Source organism: Salmo salar, chromosome 13, assembly GCF_965601325.2.
Source record: "Salmo salar chromosome 13, fSalSal1, whole genome shotgun sequence".
NCBI lineage: Eukaryota > Metazoa > Chordata > Actinopteri > Salmoniformes > Salmonidae > Salmo > Salmo salar.
In genome coordinates, this window is record NC_138303.1 from 99,897,088 (window position 1) to 99,924,529 (window position 27,442).

Consider the following 27,442-nt stretch of genomic DNA (forward strand, 5'->3'; position numbering starts at 1 on the left):
AAATCTGTATTTTAAAAATAATTATTTGGCCCTCTCACAATATACACATTTTTGTGGAAATAATGACGATATAATTACATAGTTAAAATGGTATTTATGTGTTATAAAAAGCACCACAATGATTATGGTAACAAACATTATGTACTTGATTGTGACCTCAGGTAAAGATAACTAAAATGTTTTTGGATGTTAACCCGGCGACAGTAAGACCCAGTGGAAACCTCAAACGCAGACTCCTCTCTGTATACTTGCCTTTCCAGTACACTTGCATTATGGTAGCGAAGCAGGCTAGTGGCTGTGAGTAATATGCATTTAGCACCAATTTCATTCACTACGTTACCCAGTCCTTCAAATAGTACTGTAACTGATGTTTATATTCTTCCATACGGGTTTGTTTTTGAAGGTTCCAAATTCGCTTTTCTTCACACCACTGTAACTGAGTCAAGCCTTGTATCGCAGCAGGGGAGAAGAGCTGTCAAGATACTTGAATCCGTCTGGCTAGCTGGTGATGCGTAAAGTCACTATACCCTCGTCCAGAGCAGGGGCATCCCCTGCTCCAGACTACTGGATAGATGGATCGAAGAAGGAGACCCTGGCTGACTACTATGAGTTGGAGTCCGAATTGGGACGGTGAGCGTATCTCTGTACGGGTACTGTACTCAGGGTTCTCATGTTTTGACTGCTAGTGTTTTATGGTCTAATCTATAGTTCTAAAAATGTATTGGGCTACTTAGTAAACGTGATCTAAGGATACAGTAAATGGTATTGCATCTAATGAATTACCTCTATTTTGTTGTTTTCAATGGAAATATCATCTACACACTGACTCTCCCTCCCTCCTCCCCTCTCTCTCTTTCTCTCTCTCTCAAATACACACCGGAGAAAGAGAGTGCAGTGGGTTACCACAATTTCCTGCTTATCCCCTGATGCTTTGGCTAAATGAAACTATTATTCTACAGCAACAATCTAGCAATGCATGTAATTGTCATCTAAATACTGGATTGACAAATAGTTGTCAAAGTTATTAAAGGTACAGTTGAAGTTGGAAGTTTACATACACCTTAGCCAAATACATTTAAACTCAGTTTTTCACAATTTCCTTCATTTAATCCTAGTAAAAAAACAGTTTTAGGTCAGTTAGGATCACCACTTTATTTCAAGAATGTGAAATGTGAGAATAAATGAGAGAATGATTTATTTCAGCTTTTATTTCATTTCATCACTTTCCCAGTGGGAAAGAAGTTTACATACACTCAATTAGTATTTGGTAGCATTGCCTTTAAATTGTTTAACTTGGGTCAAACGTTTCAGGTAGCCTTCCACAAGCTTCCCACAATAAGTTGGGTGAATTTTGGCCCATTCCTCCTGACAGAGCTGGTGTAACTGAGTCAGGTTTGTAGGCCTCCTTGCTCGCACACGCTTTTTCAGATCTGCCCACACATTTTTTACAGGATTGAGGTCAGGGCCTTGTGATGGCCACTCCAATACCTTGACTTTGTTGTCCTTAAGCCATTTTGCCACAACTTTGGGAAGTATGCTTGGTGTCATTCTCCATTTGGAAGACCCATTTGCGACCAAGCTTGAACTTCCTGACTGATGTCTTGAGATGTTGCTTCAATATATCTACATAATTTCCATTTTCCATCCTCATGATGCCATCTATTTTGTGAAGCGCACCAGTCCCTCCTGCATCAAAGCACCCCCACAACATGATGCTGCCACCCCTGTGCTTCACAGTTGGGATGGTGTTCTTCGGCTTGCAAGCCTCCCCCTTTTTCCTCCAAACACAACGATGGTCATTATGGCCAAATAGTTATATTTTTGTTTCATCAGACCAGAGGGCATTTCTCCAAAAAGTACGATCTTTGTCCCCATGTGCAGTTGCAAACCGTAGTCTGGCTTTTTTATGGCGGTTTTGGAGCAGTGGCTTCTTCCTTGCTGAGTGGCCTTTCAGGTTATGTCGATATTGGACTCGTTTTACTGTTGATATAGGTACTTTTGTACCTGTTTCCTCCAGCATCTTCACAAGGTCCTTTGCTGTTGTTCTGGGAGTGATTTGCACTTTTCGCACCAAAGTACATTCATCTCTAGGAGACAGAACGCGTCTCCTTCCTGAGCAGTATGACAGCTGCGTGGTCCCATGGTGTTTATACTTGTGTACTATTGTTTGTACAGATGAACGTGGTACCTTCAGGCATTTGGAAATTGCTCCTAAGGATGAACCAGACTTGTGGAGGTCTGCAATTTTTTTCTGAGGTCTTGGCTGATTTGTTTTGATTTTCTCAGGGTGTCAAGCAAAGAGGCACTGAGTTTGAAAGTAGGCCTTGAAATACATCCACAGGAGCACCTCCAATTGACTCAAATGTCAATTAGCCTATCAGATGTCAATTAGCCTATCAGAAGCTTCTAAAGCCATGACATTCTTTTCTGGAATTTTCCAAGCTGTTTAAAGCCACAGTCAATTTAGTGTATGTAAACTTCTGACCCACTGGAATTGTGATACAGTGAATTATAAGTGAAATAATGTAACGGGCGTCGTAAGGATTGGACCAAGGTGCAGCGGGAACGTGTATACTCATCTTCTTTATTAACTCAAAAGAAGGAAAAAAAACAAACAAATCACATATACAAAACAACAAACGACACTAAACAGTCCTGTCAGGTGCACAGACACAAAACAGGAAACAACTACCCACAAACCCCCATAGCACAAACACCCCTATACATAGGACCTTCAATCAGAGTCAACGAGGAACAGCTGCCTCCAATTGAAGGTCAATCAACAAACCCTAAACATATAAAATAGAAAGACTGAACATAGAAATACACTAACATAGAACATAGACCAAAAACCCCGGAACACTCTAAACAAACACCCCTCTTACATAAGCACATAGACCAACAAACCCCGAGACACTCTAAACAAACACCCCCTCTTACATAAGCACATAGACCAACAAACCCCGAGACACTCTAAACAAACACCCCCTGCCACGTCCTGACCAAACTACAATAACAAAATACCCCTTTACTGATCAGGACGTGACAAATAATCTGTCTGTAAACAATTGCTGGAAAAATGACTTGTATCATGCACAAAGTAGATGTCCTAACCGACTTGCCAAAACTATAACAAGAAATTTGTGGAGTGGTTGAAAAACTAGTTTTAATGACTCCAACCTAAGTACATGTAAACTTCCGACTTCAACTGTATGTAATGTTTACACAGTGTCTTCAGAAAGTATTCACACCCCTTGACTTTTTCCAAATGTTATCGTGTTAGTGGGAATTTAAAATGTATTACCCCATAATGTCAAGGTGGAATTATGATTTTAGACATTTGTACAAATTCATTAAAAATTAGAAGAGAGTGAGCAAGTATTCAACCCCTTTGTTATGGCAAGCCTAAATCCGTTCAGGAGTAAAAATGTGCTTAACAAGTCATATAAGTTGCATGGACTCACTCTGTGTGCAATAATAGTGTTTAAAAATATTTTTATTATGACTACCTCGTCTCTGTACACCACACATACAATGATCTGTAAGGTCCCTCAGTCGAGCAGTGAATTTCAAACACAGATTTAACCACAATGACCAGGGAGGTTTTCCAATGCTTCATAAAGAAGAGCACCTATTGGTAGATGATTGAAAAAAGCAGACATTGACTATCCCTTTGAGTGTGGTGAAGTTATTAATTACACTTTGGATGATCAATACACCCAGTCACTACAAAGACACAGGTGTCCTTCCTATCTCCGTTGCCTGAGAGGAAGGAAACCGGACAGGGATTTCACCATTAGGCCAATGGTGACAGAGTGAAAAGAATGAAGCCTGTACAGAATAACAATATTCCAAAACTTGCATCCTGTTTGCACTTAGGCACTAAAGTAAAAATATGCAAAATATGGCAAAGAAATTAACTTTATGTCCTGATTACAAAGAGTTATGTTTGATGCAAATCCAACACATCAGTAAGTACCACTCTTCATATTTTCAAGCATAGTGGTGGCTGCATCATGTTATGGGTATTATTGTCATTTGCGAGGACTAGGGTGTCTTTTAGGATAAAAAGAAACGGAAAAGAGCTATGCACAGGCAAAATCCAGGAGGAAAACTTGGTTCTGTCTGCTTTCCAACAGACACTGTGAGACAATAACCAAATTCACCTTTCAGCAGGATGAGGGAGAGATCGGTTTGTTGTTTTGGAAAGTTTTGAAAGTTTCTTGAAAAGTTTCTTAGTTGCTAGCTACCTTTTGAGTTTGGATCCCGTGATGCGCTTGGCATCAGTTTCTGGGACTGCTACTATCTGTCCAGTGATCCTGCCAACCAAGGCCAGGTCTGAGGAGTTGTTTGGCGTAGCAGCTAGCCTAGCTGCTAGCTAGCAGCCTATCAAGCTAGCAGGGTTTTCTTCAGGGCTTGAACGCAGCCTGCAAACTGGTTAGCCTTTGTAGCTGGGACCGCGGATTGTCCCGGGCTTGTAGCTGTCTAGACCCCTGCTGTTTGTTGTTGTATGGAACTGCGAAGGGTAACAGAGTAACCTACATTACTAACATGGCAAAGACCAAAGCTGGTGAGACTACCATTGGGGACAGTGTTGTCTGTCTATCACAGGTGAAGGATATTTTAAGCTAACCTGAAGAACAGTTTGCAGTTCTCCCAGGGTCAGCTCGATGAGTTTAAACAAGAGGACGGCAAGATGACAGCAATCTGCAAGTCATTGAGAGAGGACTTCAGTTCTGTATGTGAATCCATGATAACAATGACAGAGAAATCTGATTATCTCGAGGGACAATCAAGGCGAAAAACATGGTTGTGGACGGAATTGCAGAGTCTCCACATGAGACCTGGATGGAGTCTGAGGACAAAGTGAGGGAAATGATCTCAGAGAAACTGAAGATGGATCACAGGAAGATTGTGATGGAGTGCGCCCTCAGAACTGGAAAACCGGCCCAGGTGACAGGCCCAGGCCGATAGTGGTCAAGTTCCTGAAGTTCAAGGACAAGGTAGCTCTTCTGGAAAGAGCAAAGAACTGGAGAGGAATGTATATCTTCCTCAACGAGGACTATCCTGAAGCTGTGCGCCAGAACAGGAAATAACTTATCCCAGCCATGAAAGCTGCCAGAGCGTGTTGGGACATTGCTTACATCCACTATGACAGGCTCATTGTCCACCCTCCCTCCCAAAAGCCTGGAAGGGATGAGAGTGCTAAGCTTATGGGTTTGTAGCTTCAACCCCGCAGCACACACACACACCAACTAATAAATGGACTTCTGAATGTATATATTTTTTCTTGCTTTGTTTTCTCTTTTCCATATTATGTCTATCTCTGATAAGCTACCCAAGAAAGGGTAGCCCATATTAATATATGTAGCCTTAAAAATACAGTTCACGCAATCAATAACTTACTAACATCAGATAACATTCATGTATGATCAATTTCTGAGACTCACTTAGATAATTCATTTGATCTGTCTGGCTGACTTACTGCAAATGGTGAAATTATGTGATTAAACTCAACAAAAAGAAGAATAAACTGTATTATGAAGCCAAGATCAATGATATTTCTGTGCAGTCTTTGATACTATTGACCATAACCTGTTGTTGAGAAAACGTATGTGTTATGGCTTTTCAACCTCTGCCATATTGCGGATTCAGGCTATCTATCTAATAGAACGTAAAGGGTTTTCTTTAATGGAAGCTTCTCTAATGTCAAACATGTAAAGTGTGGTGTACCGCAGGGCAGCTCTCTAGGCCCACTACTCTTTTCTATTTTTACCAATGACCTGCCATTGACATTAAACAAAGCATGTGTGTCCATGTATGCTAATGATTCAACCATATACACATCAGCAACCACAGCTAATGAAGTCACTGGAACCCTTAACAAAGAGTAGCAGTCTGTTTTGGAATGGGTGGCCAGTAATAAACGAAAACTAAGAGCATTGTATTTGGTACAAATCATTCCCTAAGTTGTAGACCTCAGATGAATCTGGTAATGAATGGTGTTGCTGTTGAACAAGTTCAGGAGACTAAATTACTTGGTGTTACCTTAGATTGTAAATTGTCATGGTCAAAACATATAGATTCAATGGTTTTAAAGATTTGGAGAGGTCTGTCCGTAATAAAGAGATGCTCTGCTTTTTTGACATCACATTCCAGAAAGCAAGTTCTGCAGGCTATAGTTTTGTCTTATCTTGATTATTGTCCAGTCGTGTGGTCGAGTGCTGCAAGGAGAGACCTAGTTAAGCTGCAGCTGGCCCAGAACAGAGTGGCACGTCTTGATTAGAGGGCTGATATAAATACTATGCATGGCAGTCTTTCTTGGCTAAGAGGTGAGGAGAGACTGACTGCATCACTTCTTTTTATAAGAAACATTAATATGTTGAAAATCCCAATTTCTTTGCATAGTCAACTTACACACAGCTCTGACACACACCCATCAGACATTCCATCAGGGGTCTTTTCACAGTCCCCAAATCCAGAACAAATTCAAGAAAGTGTACAGTAATATATAGAGCCATTATTGCATGAAACTCCCTTCCATCTCATATTGCTCAAATGCTCAAATGAACAGCAAACCTGGTTAAAAAAACCACATAAAGCAACACCTCACGGAACAATGCCTCTCCCCTATTTGACCTAGATAGTTTGTGTGTATGCATTGATATGTAGGCTACGTGTGCCTTTTTTAAATTGATGTAGATCTGTCCTTGAGCTGTTCTTGTCTATAAATGTTCTGTATTATGTCATATTTCATGTTTTGTGTAGACCCCAAGAAGAGTAGCTTCTGCTTTCGCAACAGCTAATGGGGATCCTAATAAAATACCAAATACCAAACCTAAAACACAAGGCCAAATACACACTGGAGTTGCTTACCAAGACGATATTAAATGTTCCAGGGCCTAGTGTCAGCTTTGACTTAAATCGGCTTGGCAATCGATGGAAAGACTTGCAAATGGCTGTCTAGCAATGATCAACAACTGACAGAGCTTTAAGATTTTTTTTAAAGAATAATGTGCAAATATTGTACAATCCAGGTGTGTAAAACACTTTGAGATTTACCCCGAAAGACACCCAGCTGTAATAGCTGCCAAAGGTGATTCTAACACTTATTGACTCAGGGGCTTGAATACTTATGTAATCAAGATATGTTTTATTTTTCTTAAATGTTTTACAAATGTTATAATTTTCCTTCCACTTTGACATTAGAGCATTTTGTGTAGATCGTTGACAAAAAATGACAAAAAATGTATTTTTATCCCACCTTTAATCCCACTTTGTAATATAGAAAAAGTCAAGGTGTGTGAATACTTTCTGAAGGCTCTGTATATATACTGTCCATTTCCATTTTTATTATACCGATAATTGTTATTTATGACCGTGGTCCATTTGGAAAATGTTTAACTTCATAGCACATTGCTGTAGAACTGTCAACACTTTCAAAGCATGAACAATAGATACAAATAATTCCCTCATCACTTTTGCTCATGAGTCATAGCGGCAAAATTAACATATTGTCCTCATTTGAGACACTCTGTGGATTTCATAAGAGCAATGTGGATGTCACCTACTACCGAATCAATCTCTAGACAATGACACTGTGAGACACCAGCAGCAGCACATGTTTATGATTTCATAGCAGATTATAACAGATACATTTTGGTGGTCTGGTGACAGCATATATTGAGACAATGTGGATTGTTGCATGTGTTATTTTATTTGCTTTTGTTTACCCCTAACCTTCGGAGAGAGGGTGAGATATGGAAACATACAATAGGGCAGGCTGTGTTTCAATGAAGTACATTCAATATTATCATATAGTATCGTAATATGAGGTGTGCTGCTTGAGGTTTAGGACTACAGTCTAAACCAAAGGTGCATTACTGATCGTTCACTTGCACTGCATTATATGTCTCTGTCTCTGCTGCAGGATCTATAAGAGCCCCATTCCGTATTCATAATGAATTGTACTATACAAGGCAGTCTGATAGCATCGGGACAACAGCTGTGCTTAAGGATCTGCCACTGAGCCCTAATCAGGGATATGTAATAGAGAGAGAGGGAATCTAATGCATAGGATCAGGGGAAATTAGAGCCATCTACAGAAGACCCATATGGAGCTGCTTCTGCTTCCCATGCTGTTGAAATGGGATGAAGCCGTCTGTTGTCTGTTGTGAGCAGAGAGATGGTGCCCTGTGGAGTTAGAATTAATTAAAGTTGGTAATTAATTTAGCTGACAGGAAATAGGGGATATAGGGCTATATTTTAACAAACCTAACGCAATGGTAACTTTAAGCGCTGGCAGTAGCGCTATAGATTCGGGGAGTGTCAGAAATATTTTGGGCTATTTTCACAACCAGAATTATCGGTGCAGTTGCTGGCAGGGCGAAAGGGCTGAGCTTTGACGAATAAACAAGTTGTGGGTGTGTTGAGGCTTGGCCCCTCACTGGCCAATCAGAAAGTGCTCCATGGCTAAATATGTGGTTCCTTCACGGTCTTTTATGTATTGCCTTAGAATCAACTCCATTTCCAATGTTAGTCCTTTGTAGTTTGTTAAACAGCTTACAGAAACAAAATAATACAATGTAGACATATCCCATCTTTGCTAAATATGTTCATTTGAACCATCTGCAATCCACATTGTTCTAAGTAATTGCATGTCTTCAATAGCATTCACACTGATATAGGGGCTAGACCTACTGTAAATTACATTATGGCTGAGCATGGACATGCCAAACGTTGTCAATAAGAAAGATTTCATTCATTATTGATAAGGCCTAAAAAGAGAGCAAATAATTTGAATCAAATTCTTAACAAAACAACTTATTTTAAATAGGCTGTCTAAATACACTTACAGGCACCATCATTTCTTCCTGTGGGCATATACAATGAAATATGTTTTACAGACATCCAAACTTTTCAGTTGCTGAACAAAGATCCAATATAAAGAGAAAGGGAGAATGTCCACTCACCGTTATACTGCTCCCAAATATGTTTTATATACAAATTGGAACCATCTTACAGATCGCATTCACACTTCTCCAGAAGTTGCATTGCATGCGTGCCACAGACATTCTCACCATAAAACCAGGACAGTGAAAGATTCTAATAAGTTTGGTTTTAATCAAATTAAACAAAAAACAAGCTGTTTGTTTTTTCAACAACAATAAATACATGTAAAATGTAATGACAAAATCGGCAGCATAAAAAAAGACACATGCATTGCTGTTGAACCAGCCTTCGGTATAGTAGGCCTAGGGTTTAAAAAAATATGGAAAACTGTTACAGGAAAATAACTTCTAAGTACAAGGTTACGGGAGTAGTAATTCACGTGAAATGAAAGCCATGTGTCACAAAACAAACAATACCTCACAGTGATAGGGTGCAAAGAACTGAACTAAATAGTGTGTGATAATGACATACAGGTGTGTGAACAGGTGATCAGAATTCAGGTGATTGGGATCTGGAATGAGCTGCATTCAGAGGATCTACATGTTTGAGGGTGTGAGTTGGAAGCAGATGTTACAAGCATTGCTAAAATAATGTAGGCCTGCCTACAATACATACAGTAGATAAAAATGGAATGTCAGCTCACTGTTTTAATCCTCTCAAACTTGATATTTTAATAATGCTTTGGTGATTAAGATTTCTTTCCAAGTGGTCTCAGGAGCCAAACCCTTTATTGACGGTCTTGACTAGCCTACTTGATTGCATTGGGCAGGACAAAAAGAAAACAGACTTAATTGAGAGTAGGGGAGGCTATGCTTGGTTTTTAATCAAATAAAATGAAATGGGGAAGAAGCATGAGTGTTTTATGTTTATAAATACGAAGTATACAGGCCCCATATCACATATTGTTCCATGCGCATATGGGCAGTGTGCATCATGCCATAACCAACTATGTTACCGCTAAAACTAGCTTTTGGTTGGTCTTAAATATCCCTACATGCGCTGCCTGAAAATAGCACTTTGGATCATGTTTTTAAGGACACACCTCAAATATTTCCACACCCCTGTCAATTGCCAAACCTGGCGTTAGGGCTGGAAAATGCTGGTGCACCAGTTTTTACATTTTTGTATTTTTATTTAACCTTTATTTAACTAGGCAAGTCAGTTAAGAACAAATTCTTATTTACAATGACGGCCTACCAAAAGGCAAAGGCCTCCTGCGGGGACAGAGGCTGGGATGAAAAATACAAATATAGGACAAAACACACATCACGACAAGAGAGACAACACAACACTACATAAAGAGAGACCTAAGACAACAGCATAGCATGGTAGCTACACAACATGACAACAACATGGTAGCAACACAAAATGGCAGCAGCACAACATGATAGCAGCATAAAACAGGGTACAAACATTATTGGGCACAGACAACAGCACAAAGGGCAAGAAGGTAGAGACAACAATACATCACGCAAAGCAGCCACAACTGTCAGTAAGAGTGTTGATGATTGAGTCTTTGAATGAAGAGATTGAGATAAAACTGTCCAGTTTGAGTGTTTTTGCAGCTTGTTCCAGTCGCTAGCTGCAGCGAACTGAAAAGATGTGTGTGCTTTGGGGACCTTTAACAGAATGTGACTGGCAGAACGGGTGTTGTATGTGGAGGATGAAGGCTGCAGAAGATATCTCAGATAGGGGGGAGTGAGGCATAAGAGGGTTTTATAAACAAACATCAACCAGTGGGTCTTTCAACGGGTATACAGAGATGACCAGTTTACAGAGTATAGAGTGAAGTGATGTGTCCTATAAGTAGCATTGGTGGAAAATCTGATGGCTGAATGGTAAAGAACATCTAGCCGCTCTAGAGCACCCTTACCTGCCGATCTATAAATTATGTCTCCGTAATCTAGCATGGGTAGGATGGTCATCTGTCATCTGAATCTGGGTTAGTTTGGCAGCTGGGGTGAAAGAGGAGCGATTACGATAGAGGTAACGAAGTCTAGATTTAACTTTAGCCTGCAGATTTGATATGTCTTGAGAGCCGGACAGTGTACTGTCTTGCCATACTCCCAAATACTTGTATGAGGTGACTACCTCAAGCTCTAAACCATCAGAGGTAGTAATCACACCTGTGGGGAGAGGGGCATTCTTCTTACCAAATCACATGACCTTTGTTTTGGAGGTCATGTGGTTTGGTAAGAAGAATGCCCCTCTCCCAACAGGTGAGACGAAATTGCAAAGTAACGTGCGTGTGACACTAGCGCCGCCTAAACGCCAGCCGAAAAAAGAGCCCATTGCATTATACTTAAAGTTTAATATAGGCTATCCCTGTTGGCTCAGATGGGTTTAGCCTACATGAGTTTACAATACCAAAAACCTGATTGTTACTATAGGGGGTCTTACACTTTGTAAGGTGAGGCCGATGTGTTAATGTCTGGTGTGTGATCAGACTAACTATATGCCTGCAAGCTTGACGAAATATCTCTTAGCACTGGCGAGTTCAATGTTGAACATATACAGTTGAAGTCGGAAGTTTACATAAACTTAGGTTGGAGTCATTAAAACTTTAAACAGCTTGGAAAATTCCAGAAAATAATGTTGTGGCTTTAGAAGCTTCTGATAGGCTAATTGACATCATTTTAGTCAATTGGAGGTGTACCTGTGGATATATTTCAAGGCCTACCTTCAAACTCAGTGCCTCTTTGCTTGACATCATGGGAAAATCAAAACAAATCAGCCAAGAAAAAATGGTAGAGCTCCACAAGCCTGGTTCATCCTTGGGAGCAATTTCCAAATGCCTGAAGGTACCACGTTCATCTGTACAAACAATAGCACGCAAGCATAAACACCATGGGACCATGCAGCCGTCATACCGCTCAGGAAGGAGACGCGTTCTGTCTCCTAGAGATAAACGTACTTTGGTGCGAAAAGTGCAAATCAATCCCAGAACAACAGCAAAGGACCTTGTGAAGATGTTGGAGGAAACAGGTACAAAAGTATCTATATCCACAGTAAAACGAGTTATATATCGACATAACCTGAAAGGCAGCTCAGCTCCAAAAGCGCCATAAGAAAAGCCAGACTACGGTTTGCAACTGCACATGGGGACAAAGATCGTACTTTTTGAAGAAATGTCCTCTGGTCTAATGAAACAAAAATAGAACTGTTTGGCCATAATGACCACCGTTATGTTTGAGGAAAAAGGGGGAGGCTTGCAAGCCGAGAACACCATCCCAACAGTGAAGCACGGGGGTGGCAGCATCATGTTGTGGGGTGCTTTGCTGCAGGAGAGACTGGTGCACTTAACAAAATAGATGGCATCATGAGGTAGGAAAATTGTGTGGATATATTGAAGCAACATCTCAAGACATCAGTCAGAAAGTTCAAGCTTGGTCACAAATGGTTCTTCCAAATGGACAATGATCCCAAGCATACTTCCAAAGTTATGGCAAAATGGCTTAAGGACAACAAAGTCAAGGTATTGGACTGGCCATTCCAAAGCCCTGACCTCAATCCTGTAGAAACATTGTGGGCAGAACTGACTCAGTTCCACAGCTCTGTCAGGAGGAATGGGCCACAATTCACCCAACTTATTGTGGGAAGCTTGTGGAAGGCTAACTGAAAAGTTTGACCAAAGTTAAACAATTTAAAGGCAATGTTACCAAATACTAATTGAGTGTATGTAAACTTCTGACCCACTGGGAATGTGATGAAAGAAATCAAAGCTGAAATAAATAATTCTCTCTACTATTATTCTTACATTTCACATTCTTAAAATAAAGTGGTGATCCTAACTGACCTAAAACAGGGAATTTTTACTAGGATTAAATGTCAGGAATTGTGAAAAACTGAGTTTAAATGTATTTGGCTAAGGTGTATGTAGACTTCCGACTTCAACTGTAGCTTGACATGTCTCTGGGTAGAGCACTTATACCATCACTAGGGCCAGGTGTTTACTCTGATCAGGAATCATTATGGGTTACCTACCTAGGGCTCGAGTTTTTCCATGCTCAATTCACGTGGTCTGGAATAACTCCTAGCCCCAGTTATACCATCACACACAGTTAAAGTTTTGGACTTTGAGCATTCTCAATCAGAGTCCAGAGGGAAGCTATTTGGCTCTGTGTCTGAGCAGACAGGCAGTGGCCCCAGCTGAATGCATGAATGTAGCTCGTCTTGCTCCTGAGAGGAGCAGCAGCATCTCTTCTGGGATTACATAATGCTGTGTGAGTACAACACTGAAACAGGAGCAGCTTGTGTAATTTAAAGGCAGGCAGCAATGAGCTGCAACAGCAAAGATGTGCCTTCATTCAGAATACTTGTTTTGTTGGTTTAGAAAACCTTGAGGGTTTATTCGAATTCCATTCAATCGGTATAACTTCTACAGTTGTAGTTACATAGTCATATTGTTGAGTAGCATTAATAATATAAATCTCTCTTGGGGGTTTAGGCCTTGTTTGCTGTAATGCACTTTACGACAAATTAATTTTGTAAAAGCTCTGCATTAGTTAAATTCAAATAACTAAGATTGAAAAGAACCAGTCATTTTTTTCAATTGAAGTTCATTTGTTATTTTCATTCATGCTGTGTAAAGCCACATGACAGGCACTAATCCTGTACAGTCCTTGTGAGGACGACAACCATCAATTGTGTAAAAGATTAATGAGACATTTATTTTAAACAATGGGCATCTGAAATAAGGTTGTCGATATCTTAGGTTGCGAGTGACATTTGCAGTCATCATATTCCACTTGTCCGACATTTGTCTCACTTCATAATGGAGATATAAATGGGATTGGATTCTGCCTGTCACTTATTAACTGAAGAGGGTGAGGTCAGTGTAGTTTCCAGGGGGAATCGTATTATGCCATTCAGATTGCAGATGCTTTATTATTATTATCCTAGTGCGTAGTTAACTAACGGTTAAATAAAATAAATATAATAAAATAAATAAATAAAAATCCTTTTGTCTGTGTCATCCTCTTCATAGACAGTTCTTATCTTAACTCATCTAATTTGTACCATATTAAGATTTTTGTAGAGAATTAAATGAAGATCCCTTAAAATAAAGGAGTATGACAAACATTCACATTTCAAACAATTGAGCCCACTTTTATTTAGTCTCCCTAGGCATACTTGTTGCCTCCCACAATGTATCAATGTCACTGCTTTTGCCTAGGGTCGGGTTTTCTTTTATTCCCTCCTAAATGCAATATTGTCCCACCTAAAGTACTGTTGCATTTTGAGTTCTTGGGATTAGATATTGGAGCCTGTTCATGGGATTAGCTATATGACGTTGTTTATGGGATTAGTTTTATGAGCTTGTTTATGGGATTAGCTATATGAGTTTGTTTATGGGATTAGCTATAGGAGCTTGTTTATGGGATTTGCTATATACATTTGTTTATGGGATTAGCTATATGAGTTTGTCTTGTTCATTGCTACTAAATGTCCTACTTTCAGTGTGACTTACTTTTGCAGATTTCCCCCCAATAAACCCATTCTGATGTTATCTTGGTGCTGTGGATGGATATGGCCATTCCAGAATGATGAATATGATCCATTAGTCGATTACTGGAACTCATCACTGATGATCTGGGATGGAGCTCTCTGGCCTTGATGTTGAAGAACAATCTGATAGTTACAGTTGAAGTGGGAAGTTTACATACACTTATGTTGAAGTCATTAAAACTCGTTTTTCAACCACTCCACAAATTTCTTGTTAACAAACTATAGTGTTGGCAAGTCAGTTAGGACATCTACTTTGTTCATGACACAGGTAATTTTTCCAACAGTTGTTTACAGACAGATTATTTCACATATAAATCACTGTATCACAATTCCAGTGGGTCAGAAGTTTACATACACCAAATTGACTATGCCTTTAAACAGCTTGGAAAATTCCAGAAAATAATGTCATGGCTGTCACGACTTCTGCCGAAGTCGATGCCCCTCCTTGTTCGGGTGGTGCTCGGCGGTCGACGTCACCGGTCTTCTAGCCATCATTGATCCATTTTTAATTTTCCATTGGTTTTGTCTTGTCTTCCTACACACCTGGTTCCAATCCCATTCATTACATGCTGTGTATTTAACCCTCTGTTTCCTCTCATGTCTTTGTCGGAGATTGTTTGTGGTTATGTGTTCGTGTATTTTGTATAGGTGTGCGATGGGTTAGTTTACCCATGTTTATTTTTATGTACGTTGGTTTCTTGGAGTTTGTTTTATATAAATTAAACTACTCCAGTTATACCAAGTTGGTTTCTCCTGCGCCTGACCTCCGTGCCACCTACACACAAGTCAATGACAATGGCTTTAGAAGCTTCTGATAGGCTAATTGACATCATTTTAGTCAATCGGAGGTGTTCCTGTGGATATATTTCAAGGCCTACTTTCAAACTCAGTGCCTCTTTGCTTGACATCATGGGAAATCAAAACAAATCAGCCAAGACCTCAGAAAACAAATTGTAGACCTCCACAAGTCTAGTTCATCCTTGGGAGCAATTTCCAAACGCCTGAAGATACCACGTTCATCTGTACAAACAATAGTACGCAAGTATAAACACCATGGGACCACGCAGCCATCATACTGCTCAGGAAAAAGAAACATTCTGTCTCCTAGAGATGAATGTACTTTGGTGCGAAAAGTGCAAATCAATCCCAGAACAACAGCAAAGGACCTTGTGAAGATGCTGGAGGAAACAGTTACAAATGTATCTATATCCACAGTAAAATGAGTCCTATATCGACATAACCTGAGCAAGGAAGAAGCCACTGCTCCAAAACTGCCATAAAAAAGCCAGACTACGGTTTGCAACTGCACATGGGGACAAAGATCGTACTTTTTGAAGAAATGTCCTCTGGTCTCCATCGTTATGTTTGGAGAAAAAAGGGGGAAGCTTGCAAGCCGAAAAACACCATCCCAACCATGAAGCATGGGGGTGGCAGAATCATGTTGTGGGGGTGCTTTGCTGCAGGAGGGGCTGGTGCATTAAACAAAATAGATGGCATCATGAGGTAGGAAAATTATGTAGATATATTGAAGCAACATCTCAAGACATCAGTCAGGAAGTTAAAGCTTGGTCGCAAATGAGTCTTCCAAATGGACAATGACCCCAAGCATACATCCAAAGTTGTGGCAAAATGGCTTAAGGACAACAAAGTCAAGGTATTGGAGTGGCCATCACAAAGCCCTGACCTCAATCCCATAGAACAATTGTGGGCAGAACTGAAAAAGCGTGTACGAGCAAGAAGGCCTACAAACCTGACTGTTACACCAGCTCTGTCAGGAGGAATGGGCCAAAATTCACCCAACTTATTGTGGGAAGCTTGTGGAAGGCTAACCGAAATGTTTGACCAAAGTTAAACAATTTTAAAGGCAATGCTACCAAATACTAATTGAGTGTATGTAAACTTCTGACCCACTGGGAATGTGATGAAAGAAATTAAAGCTGAAATAAATAATTCTCTCTACTATTATTCTTACATTTCACGTTCTTAAAATAAAGTGGTGATCCTAACTGACCTAAGAAAGGGAATTTTTACTAGGATTAAATGTCAGGAATTGTGAAAAAACTGAGTTTAAATGTATTTGGCTAAGGTGTATGTAAACTTCCGACTTCAACTGTAAATGATCCCACAGTTGAATCCCTTATCAGATAAAAGCATTTCTGAATCTGATGATAGCAGAAGCTAATTTCTCTGTGTGAGTGTGCGTGTTCCTGCATGGGTGTGTAGATCTCTGTTCAGTGTAGTGGATATGTAGATCTCTGTCCAGTTTAGTGGATATGTAGATCTCTGTCCAGTTTAGTGGATATGTAGATCTCTGTCCAGTTTAGTGGATATGTAGATCTCTGTCCAGTTTAGTGGATATGTAGATCTCTGTTCAGTTTAGTGGATATGTAGATCTCTGTTCAGTTTAGTGGATATGTAGATCTCTGTCCAGTTTAGTGGATATGTAGATCTCTGTTCAGTTTAGTGGATATGTAGATCTCTGTTCAGTTTAGTGGATGTGTAGATCTCTGTTGCCAGTCTCTGTACAGCTTAGCACTAGAACTGACAGCAACAATAAGCTTCATTCTCAGGGTGTCATCTTTCCAAGCTAAATGAACCAGCATCTTCACTCATCTGCAGTCTGTACAATGACTGCAGGATGAAATAATGCTTATCTCTGCTAGGGTTGAGAGGTTCAACACAATGTTAAATAATTCATGAAAATCGTGGAATAAGGATGACAGAAACAATACAGGAAGAAGTTTAATTAGGAGGTGGATTTATAAAGTGGATTAAGGCATGCATTGATTAAAATGAATTAGTAAATGAATGGAATAAATGGGTTGTTTATTCAAGAACTGACTCAGACATTTAGACATATTTTGTCGGACGAAAACATAAGGAAAATGGAGGATATGATAATACAAGACGTCCCTTTGTTCAGGTCAAATCAGCTTTCAATGTTCTTTTTTTTGGAAGGAGTGTGTACACAGGCCTAGACTGTACTAAGTGTTGATTGATATTACCTCTTCACTTCTTCATTGTGTATTTCAAACTCTTACTCCTTTACCAATGAAGGGTCTTTTCAATGTCGTGCAGTAAAGTGGTCTCATACAAGCAGGGCAAACACATGAATATAGATCCCTCTGTTCTGTACGACATTAACATTTAATGATTTAACAAAATTAGGCATTGTAGACGTTACAGGGAGGGATCCTAGGAGGGAGGAGGGTACGCTAGTCAGCCTGATAACAGCCTGATAACAATTTGATGATATTTTGCAATTATTGTTTATTTGATTTGCGTCATTTGCTCAGATAGGCCTAGCTTTTACCCCTGAGCTCCATTGCACAATGATAGAGTACAGTCCAAGTCTAGCTTTTCTCCTCAGACTCTTGGATGTTGTTGTGCTTGGATTGAAGCTGTGATCTGGCTGTCATGCCTGCCTTATGTCTGTTCACATGGACCAGCCGTGATGGTATTCCCCACTGGCCAAGAGAGAGAGAAGAGAAGAGAAGAGAAGAGAAGAGAAGAGAAGAGAAGAGAAGAGAAGAGAAGAGAAGAGAGAAAGAGATAGAGATAAAGAGAAAGAAGGTGTGGAACAATACCCAATAATGACAAAGCAAAAGCTGGTTTTTCGAAAAATGTAGCAAATTTATTTTAAAAAAAATTATGAAATATCACATTTACATAAGTATTCAGATCCTACACTCAGTACTTTGTTGAAGCACCTTCGGTTGCGATTACAGCCTTGAGTCTTCTTGGGTATGACGCTACAAGCTTGGCACACCTGTATTTGGGGAGTTTCTTCCATTCTTCTCTGCAGATCCTCTCAAGCTCTGTCTGGTTGGATGGGGAGGGTCGCTGCACAGCTATTTTCAGGTCTCTCCAGAGATGTTCGATCGGGTTCAAGTCCGAGCTCTGGCTGGGCCACTCAAGGACATTCAGAAACTTGTCGTGAAGCCACTCCTGCGTTGTCTTGGCTGTGTGCTTAGGGTCGTTGTCCTGTTGGAAGGTGAACCTTCGCCCCAGTCTGAGGTCCTGAGCGCTATGGAGCAGGTTTTCATAAAGGATCTCTCTGTACTTTGCTCCGTTCATCTTTTCCTCGATCCTGACTCGTCTCCCAGTCCCTGCCACTAAAAAACATCCCCACAGCATGATTCTGCCACCACCATGCTTCACTGTAGGGATGGTAGCAGGTTTCCTCCAGATGTGACGCTTGGCATTCAGGCCAAACAGTTCAATCTTGGTTTCATCTGACCAGAGAATCTTGTTTCTCATGGACTGAGAGTCCTTTAGGTGCCTTTTGGCAAACTCCATGCAGGCTGTCATGTGCCTTTTACTGAGGAGTGGTTTCCATCTGGCCACACTACCATAAAGGCCTGATTGGTGGAGTGCTGCAGAGAAGGACAACCATTTAAGAATGATGGAGGCCACTCTGTTCTTGGGGACCTTCAATGCTGCAGAAATGTTTTGGTACCCTTTCCCGGATCTGATCATCGACACAATCCTGTCTCGGAGCTCTACGGACAATTCCTTCGACCTCATGGCTTGGTTTTTGCTCTGACATGCACTGTCAATTGTGGGACCTTATATAGACAGGTGTGTGCCTTTCCAAATCATGTCTAATCAATTTAATTTACCATAGGTGGACTCCAATCAAGTTGTAGAAACATCTCAAGGATGATCAATGGAAACAGGATGTATCTGAGCTCAATTTCGATTCTCATAGCAAAGGATCTGAATTCTTATGTAAATAAGGTATTTCAGTTTTTTATTTTTAATACTTTTTTAAACATTTCTAAAAACCTGTTTTTGCTTTGTCATTATGGTGTGTAGATTTTCTTTAATCTATTTTAGAATAAGGCTGTAACGTAACAAAATGTGGAAAAAGGGCAGGGGTCTGAATACTTTCCGAATGCACTGTATATTGAAATAGAGAGAGAATGTGTGGGAGAGAGGCAGGAGAAGGAGAGAGTGAATGTGTGGGAGAGGAAGAGAAAGAGAGAGGCAGAGTGGAGGTGTGTGGGAGTAAGAGAGGGGGTGAGAGAGAAAGAGAGGGGGAGAGAGAGAAAACGAGGGGGAGAGAGAGAAAGCGAGGGGGAGAGTGTTCTGTAGTAATGGTGAATATTGGGGTCTGGACACCTGAGAGCCCAGATGCTTTCCCCTGAACACAAAAGCTGCCAATCTCTCACTCTCTCACTTTCTGCCTCTTCCCTCTCCCTGCTAATTGTAAGCCGTGCAGCCAAATTAGATGTATTTGCACATTGGAATTTAGCCTACCTTTTTATATACATCCATACTGCAGCACAGTGTATATTCCTCTTGCATTCTTGGACCCATTAACCTCTATGGGCTAGGTGGGACGCAAGCGTCCCACCCGTGGTGCACTCCATCAACAGCAGGTGCATTTCAAGAGCGGCAAATTTGAATCCAAATAAATGTCAAAATTCAAATTTTTCAAACATACAACTATTTTACACCCTTTGAAAGATAAACATCTCCTTAATCTAACCACGTTTTACGATTTCAAAAAGGTTTTACGGCGAAAGCATAAATTTAGAGTATGTTAGGACAGTACATTTACAAGAGTTGTGTGTAATGTTTTGTCAATTCAAAGACAGGGTCACCAAAACCATAAAACCAGCTAAAATGATGCACTAACCTTTTACAATCTCCATCAGATGACACTCCTAGGACATTATGTTAGACAATGCATGCATTTTTAGTTCTATCAAGTTCATATTTATATCCAAAAACAGCGTTTTACTATGGCATTGATGTTGAGGAAATCGTTTCCCTCCAATAACCGGCAGTCAAGTCAGCACCACAAATTAAATAATTAAAATTAGAAAACATTGGTAAAATATTATATTGTCATTTAAAGAATTATAGATTTACATCTCTTGAACGCAATCAACTTGCCAGATTTAAAAATAACCTTACTGGGAAATCACACTTTGCAATAATCTGAGCACTGCGCCCAGAAAAATACGCGTTGCGATACAGACTAGCCGTCATGTTGGGGAGATCTAAAATCGAAAATACTATGTAAATAATCCATTACCTTTGATTCTCTTCATCAGATGTCACTTCCAGGTATCACAGGTCCATAACGAATGTAGTTTTGTTCAAAAAAGCTCATCATTTATGTCCAAAAATCTCCGTCTTGTTAGCACATGATCTAAGCCCGCCGGACTTCACTTCATGAACGAGGGGAAAAAATATATTTACGTTCGTTCAAACATGTCAAACGTTGTATAGCATAAATCATTAGGGCCTTTTTTAACCAGAACATGAATAATATTCAAGGTGGACGAATGCATTCTCTTTTATAACGTATTGGAACGAGGGTACCCAACATGAACTCGCGCGCCAGGTGTCTAATGGGCCATCATCGTTCCATGGCTCTTGTTCGGTCAGATCTCCCTCCAGAAGACTCAAAACACTTTGTAAAGGCTGGTGACATCTAGTGGAAGCAATAGGAAGTGCCAAAATATTCCTCAGCCCCTGTGTTTTTCAATGGCATAGGTTTAAAGGTAATACAACACATCAGGTATCCACTTCCTGTCAGAAAATGTCTCAGGGTTTTGCCTGCCAAATGAGTTCTGTTATACTCACAGACACCATTCAAACAGTTTTATAAACTTTAGGGTGTTTTCTATCCATATATAATAAGTATATGCATATTCTAGTTACTGGGTAGGATTAGTAACCAGATTAAATCGGGTACATTTTTTTATCCAGCCGTGCAAATACTGCCCCCTAGCCCCAACAGGTTAAAGGAATCTTCTCTTTAAACTCTCATTATCAACTCCTCTGACACTAGCAGGGTCAGGTTGTACCTGTAAAATATGATATATGCAAAGTGGAATTATATTCACAATTAACAATACTACTTGTTTTGTTTGAATACATTTAAAGTAGATCTTAGTTAGCTTTGTCTTAGGGTAGGAGTGCTGATCTAGGATCAGGTCCCCCCTGTCCATATAATCATATTCATTATGATCTAAAAGGCCAAACAGATCCTAGATCAGCACTCCTACTCTGAGAGGCCCAGGGATTTTCATTTCCCAGAGCTAGTGGCTCAGGTGAACGAACTGCTGACCCATTTCAACTGAACACATGACAATGTTTAAACCTGAAGGAATATAGGCCTAATCTCCATGTCTGCCTACTACTGTTGTACTGCATAGGTCTATGGGATTGTGTTGGAATTTGCCTAGTTTATTTTGGAGAATTGTACTAACCAGCCATAATGGAAGTACAATTCAAACAACCTAAAAGGGTTTTTCGGCTGTCCATAGGAGAACCCTTTGAAGAACTCTTTTTGGTTCCAGGTACAACCCTTTTCAGTTCCACATGGAACCCTTTCCAGAGAGTTCTACATGGAACCCAAAAGGGTTCTACCTTGAACCAAAAAGGGTTCTCCTATGGGGACAGCCAAAGAACCCTTTTGGAACTCTTTTTTTCTAAGAGTGTAGCCACTGTAGGCTACCCAGCCATAATGGAAGTATAGAAGAACTACATCAAAGCCTATTCACCATTTCCCAGGAGTTAGTTTCTTGAGCGTTGTGCACAATGTGTTGCTACTCCCTACCCACTTGAAAGTTGTTCTTGTAGCTTAACTGTGTATTCCCTCTGCATTTAGGGGAGCGACGTCGGTGGTGTGCAGATGTCGACAGAAGGGAACACTGAAGCCGTACGCTGTGAAAACACTGAAGAAAACAGTGAGTTCTCACTGGATGTTCATCATATTCTTAGTGTAATATTTTTACCCAGAGTACAACAGGTACATGTTTCTTCCTTAACCCAGTTCTGTTTTGTTTCTGCAGGTGGATAAGAAGATAGTTAGGACAGAGATAGGTGTTCTACTTCGACTCTCTCACCCAAACATTGTAAGGGTTCTACACACTTTTGTGCTGTCCTTGCATAGAATTAACAATTGTTATTATGTTTTTTATTGATACTGAATTTATGTTTGTTTTGTTTTATTTCTTTCAGATCAAACTAAAAGAGATCTTTGAGACCCCTTCAGAGATCAGTCTGGTCTTGGAACTTGTGACTGGAGGAGAGCTATTTGAAAGGTTAGTTAACTGCCTTAATGGTCACACGCACACGCACCCACACTCTCTGTACCATTCCTCTGTTACATCACAACATGTTTTTCTCTCAGGGTTGTGGAGAAGGGCTTCTACACTGAGCGGGATGCTGCTGATGCTGTCATACAAGTACTAGAAGCTGTTGCAGTAAGTTGACTTCCTTCCTCTGACACCTGTCAGAAAGTAGGCTAATAAATGTCTAGCAAACTCTTGACATACCGTAATGCTTTTGACCTGCATAGCTGGGGGGCACCATCACACATTCACTCTGCCTGTCCCTTTATCTATACATTGTAAAGAACAAAATGGCACCAATAGAACACTTTTTCCGTAATCAAATCCTAAATTTACTATCATTTGAACCAGCATTGTTGGACCAACAGTGTAAATGGATCAAGTATGCTGGATTTCATTGAGTCATCACATAACCATGTGGCTGTCTCTCACTGTGCTATCTTTGACATGTCATCAACATGGACCAAGGCATATGTCTTCTTCCTCATGTTAAGAGTCCTGTTGAACAGGCATTCCCATGTTAGTGTATTCCATGATCCTTTGTTAGATTGCTGTTGCTAAGGAGAATAGTTAAACAGTGATTTTTTTAAACACATAGACCCCTTTCCTTGGGGCGTTAGGTAGACTAGTGGTTAGAGAGTTGGGCAAGTAACCAAAAGGTTGCTGGATAAAATCCCCGAGCTGACAAGGTAAAAAATCTGTCGTTCTGCCCCTGAACAAGGCAGTTAACCCACTGTTCCCCGGAAGGCTGTCATTGTAAATAAGAATTTGTTCTTAATGTTCTTAACTTACTTGTCTAGTTAAATAAAGGTACAATTTTCCAGTACACGACACAATGACGTCACGCACACATGCGCGCGGCAGTAAGAAAGCCATCGCCAACTGCGCCCATTCCAACATATCCTAGATGTGTTTTATTACTTCTAAACAGAATACGTGTTTTGGGTTCTCATAGGCTTACAATTATGTTTCGATTCTTGCTTGAACAGTCGCTAAGATTATATTTGGCTGTGATCTTTTCAAAATAACTATTTTGGATGCAGCAGATGTTAGCTAGAATGCTATAGCTCAATGATACAAAGAGCCATTTTTTCTGGTTGAAGTTGAAGTGTTATTTTTAACCTCTATGGCCAGTGTAATCCCGTGGCGCGATATTCAAATACCTCAAAAATGCAAAAACTTAAATTTTTCAAACATATGACTATTTTACACCATTTTAAAGACAAGACTCTCGTTAATCTAACCACACTGTCCGATTTCAAAAAGGCTTTACAACGAAAGCAAAACATTAGATTATGTCAGCAGAGTACCCAGCCAGAAATAATCAGACACCCATTTTTCAAGCTAGCATATAATGTCACATAAACCCAAACCACAGCTAAATGCAGCACTAACCTTTGATGATCTTCATCAGATGACAACCCTAGGACATTATGTTATACAATACATGCATGTTTTGTTCAATCAAGTTCATATTTATATCAAAAACCAGCTTTTTACATTAGCACGTGACTAGCATGTGACTAGCATTCCCACCGAACACTGCCGGTGAATTTACTAAATTACTCACGATAAACGTTCACAAAAAACACAACAATTATTTTAAGAATTATAGATACAGAACTCCTCTATGCACTCGATATGTCCGATTTTAAAATAGCTTTTCGGTGAAAGCACATTTTGCAATATTCTCAGTAGATAGCCCGGCATCACAGGGCTAGCTATTTAGACACCCAGCAAGTTTAGCACTCACCAAAGTCAGATTTACTATAAGAAAAATGTTATTACCTTTGCTGTTCTTCGTCAGAATGCACTCCCAGGACTTCTACTTCAATAACAAATGTCGGTTTGGTCCCAAATAATCCATTGTTATATCCAAATAGCGGCGTTTTGTTCGTGCGTTCAAGACACTATCCGAAAGGGTAAATAAGGGTGACGAGCATGGCGCATTTCGTGACAAAAAAATTCTAAATATTCCATTACCGTACTTCGAAGCATGTCAACCGCTGTTTAAAATCAATTTTTATGCCATTTTTCTCGTAAAAAAGCGATAATATTCCGACCGGGAATCTGCGTTTAGGTAAAAAGAGGAAAGAAAATAAAGCATGGGGTCGACTCGTGCACGCGCATTGTCCTCCATTGTCCTCTGATCGGCCACTTGCCAAACGCGATAATGTGTTTCAGCCAGAGGCTGCCTCGATATCATTCAGCTTTTTCCCGGGCTCTGAGAGCCTATGGGAGCCGTAGGAAGTGTCACGTTACAGCAAAGATCCTCATTCTTCAATAAAAAGAGCCAAGATGAACAACAACTTGTCAGACAGGCCACTTCCTGTTCAGAATCTTCTCAGGTTTTTGCCTGCCATATGAGTTCTGTTATACTCACAGACACCATTCAAACAGTTTTAGAAACTTTAGGGTGTTTTCTATCCAAAGCCAATAATTTTATGCATATTCTAGTTACTGGGCAGGAGTAGTAACCAGATTAAATCGGGTACGTTTTTTATCCGGCCGTGTCAATACTGCCCCCTTGCCCTAACAGGTTTTAAGTATAATGCAGTTGATTTGCGATGATGACACAAACATTATGTTAAGCAGGACATTCATACGAGCCTTAAAATCCAATTATAATAATCCAAAAGTTGTGTGAAATGCACTTATAAGCAACATGTAAACAAAGGATTTCTATAAGAACTCCCCCTTGTTCAGTCACCAACTTGCCGCACGTCGCCCCCGTGCGGCAATGTTTGCAACACAGCGGTCTGTTGAAATCAGTTCAGGGCTTGTTTGTATAGGCAGTCTGAAACGGGCTGGTTTCCCAACGAGCTGAATGAGGAGAAAAAAAAACTGGATTTCTGAAGCCTCCAGATCTTGTTTAAGTTTCCTTGTGTTGTTGAGCAAGCGTCGAGGAAGTCTCTGTTCCGTGTTGATTGGGAGTGATGTATTTACAGTGTACACGGCCACTTCGGAAACGGCGGAGAGGTTCTGCAGTCTGTCTGTTACATGATCAAAGCCATCTGGATATCGAGCTAACGTCCCAGTGGAGCATCTTGGTAGCCTCATGTCCGGCCAATCTCAATGGCACGTCTACACTTAAATCCCCACTCTGTTAGTGACAGATTTTAGTCTTTTATTATAAGCATCTCATTTGGTGTTATCTTAGTATCCCAATGTGTTTATTATTTTAGACACGGAGAATCTGGAACCCCGTTTTAGATCCGTTAAACTGTTTACTGTAAAAGGCGGTATTAGGCTAGGTAAGGTTCTTGATGTTGAGATTTAAGATTGAGACGTAATATTTTCCTCATTGGCCAAATACATCGGCTCGCCCACCTCTCACGTACTTTACTTTCTCTGGCAGAAGAAATCCACTGTCAATGAGAACACCGAGCTGTGTCGTTGGCCTATTGGCCAGAAAATCTTATTTTGAGTGGTGCTATGGCAGCCGTGGGAGACCTGAGATATCTGTGGTGGTATGTGCGTGTGTAGTGGGGGCTACTGTATTCCCTCCTGCCTTCTCTTCATCCCTCCATCCCACACTATACTTGTCAGATGAGAGAGGACACCTTATCTGTGTCAGCTCCATAGAGCTCTGTGCAGGAGAGAATTCCCCTCTGACATCACAGCCATTACACTGAGGGGTTGTGACAATACATAGTGTGGGGAGAAAATGATGCCTTCATTCACTGTGAACGAGGTCTATTCAACCTAGCCATTCCCAATGAGAAAATATGACTGTTTTGTTACATAATAAGGATAGCTCATTCAGTACTAACCTTGATGCTTAGCATTTTCATTCCAGTGGAATGGAATGTGGTTCTTTAACAGCTTAATGTTACATAAGAAACTAGGGATTTGCATAACCACTAACCCACCCACAGCGTGCAGAAGATAAGTTATACAATAGGTTGCTTTACAAACAGATGTCATTATCAAGACAGTGAGCCGTAGACGCTATACCTTATCCATGACACTACAAAGTCTTTGAACATATTGCTTTCCCTCACTTGAATCCCACCTCTTCTTTTCAATGGCCAGCTTATCAAGGTAGCTGCCTTGTGCTGCTGTTTTCTGTAACTGGGTAGACTTCTATGTCCCACATTGCCTTGTTTGATGAGTTACTGTGTTAACACTGGTGAAAGTACTCGCTGAACCCAAGAATAGTTTAAATCATGCGTACGTCCAGTACACAGTATCATCGCACAGTGTACAGGAAACTGCCAAAATAAAGGAAGCACCAACATAAAGTGTGTTAATAGGGTGTTGAGCTGCTAGAACAGCTTCAATGCACCTTGGCATAGATTCTACAAGTGTCTGGAACTCTATTGGAGGGATGCGACACCATTCTTCCACTAAAACAAATTGTTGGTGGTGGAAAACACTTATTGAGGTGTTGCTCCAGAAGTGTTCAATTGGGTTGGCATCTGATACACACACACACACAGCTTAGAATAGGCAATGATAAGGTAATTCAACTTTGCATATCCATAGAACATTTTCAACAGTGCACTATTTTTATTTATTTATGTAACCTTTATTTAACTAGGCAAGTCATTTTCAATGACTGCCTAGGAACAGTGGGTTACCTGCCTGTTCAGGGGCAGAACAACAGATTTGTATCTTGTCAGCTCAGGGATTTGAACTTGCAACCTTTCGGTTACTAGTCCAACACTCTAACACTTCTGGAGGCTACCCTGCCGCCCCAGTGCACTATAAAGCAGGAATGTTATGGTTCTCTGTAGAAAATGAATTGTGGGAGCGGGCACCGATTCATTCGGCGGTGCTGAATCCCAAAATCCCCAAACAGTCCAGCTCCATACACACCAGCAGACAAATCAATAGCACAAGACGTGTGTAGGAGTCATACAGCCACCTGGGTGCTATGGTGT

The 27,442-nt window shown here is 40.4% G+C and overlaps 1 protein-coding gene across 1 annotated transcript in view; it reads left to right on the forward strand.

Moving 5' to 3' along the window:
* Positions 1 to 247: 247 nt before the first annotated feature.
* Positions 248 to 27,442, forward strand: part of LOC106568343 (calcium/calmodulin-dependent protein kinase type IV) — a 32,437-nt gene continuing 5,242 nt past the window's right edge. The window contains exons 1-6 of the mRNA XM_014138606.3: positions 248 to 297; positions 404 to 630; positions 22,091 to 22,169; positions 22,275 to 22,337; positions 22,444 to 22,526; positions 22,616 to 22,688. Coding sequence (XP_013994081.1) covers positions 509 to 630; positions 22,091 to 22,169; positions 22,275 to 22,337; positions 22,444 to 22,526; positions 22,616 to 22,688 — 420 coding nt within the window. The 5' untranslated portion in view covers positions 248 to 297; positions 404 to 508. The remainder of the gene's footprint in view (positions 298 to 403; positions 631 to 22,090; positions 22,170 to 22,274; positions 22,338 to 22,443; positions 22,527 to 22,615; positions 22,689 to 27,442) is intronic.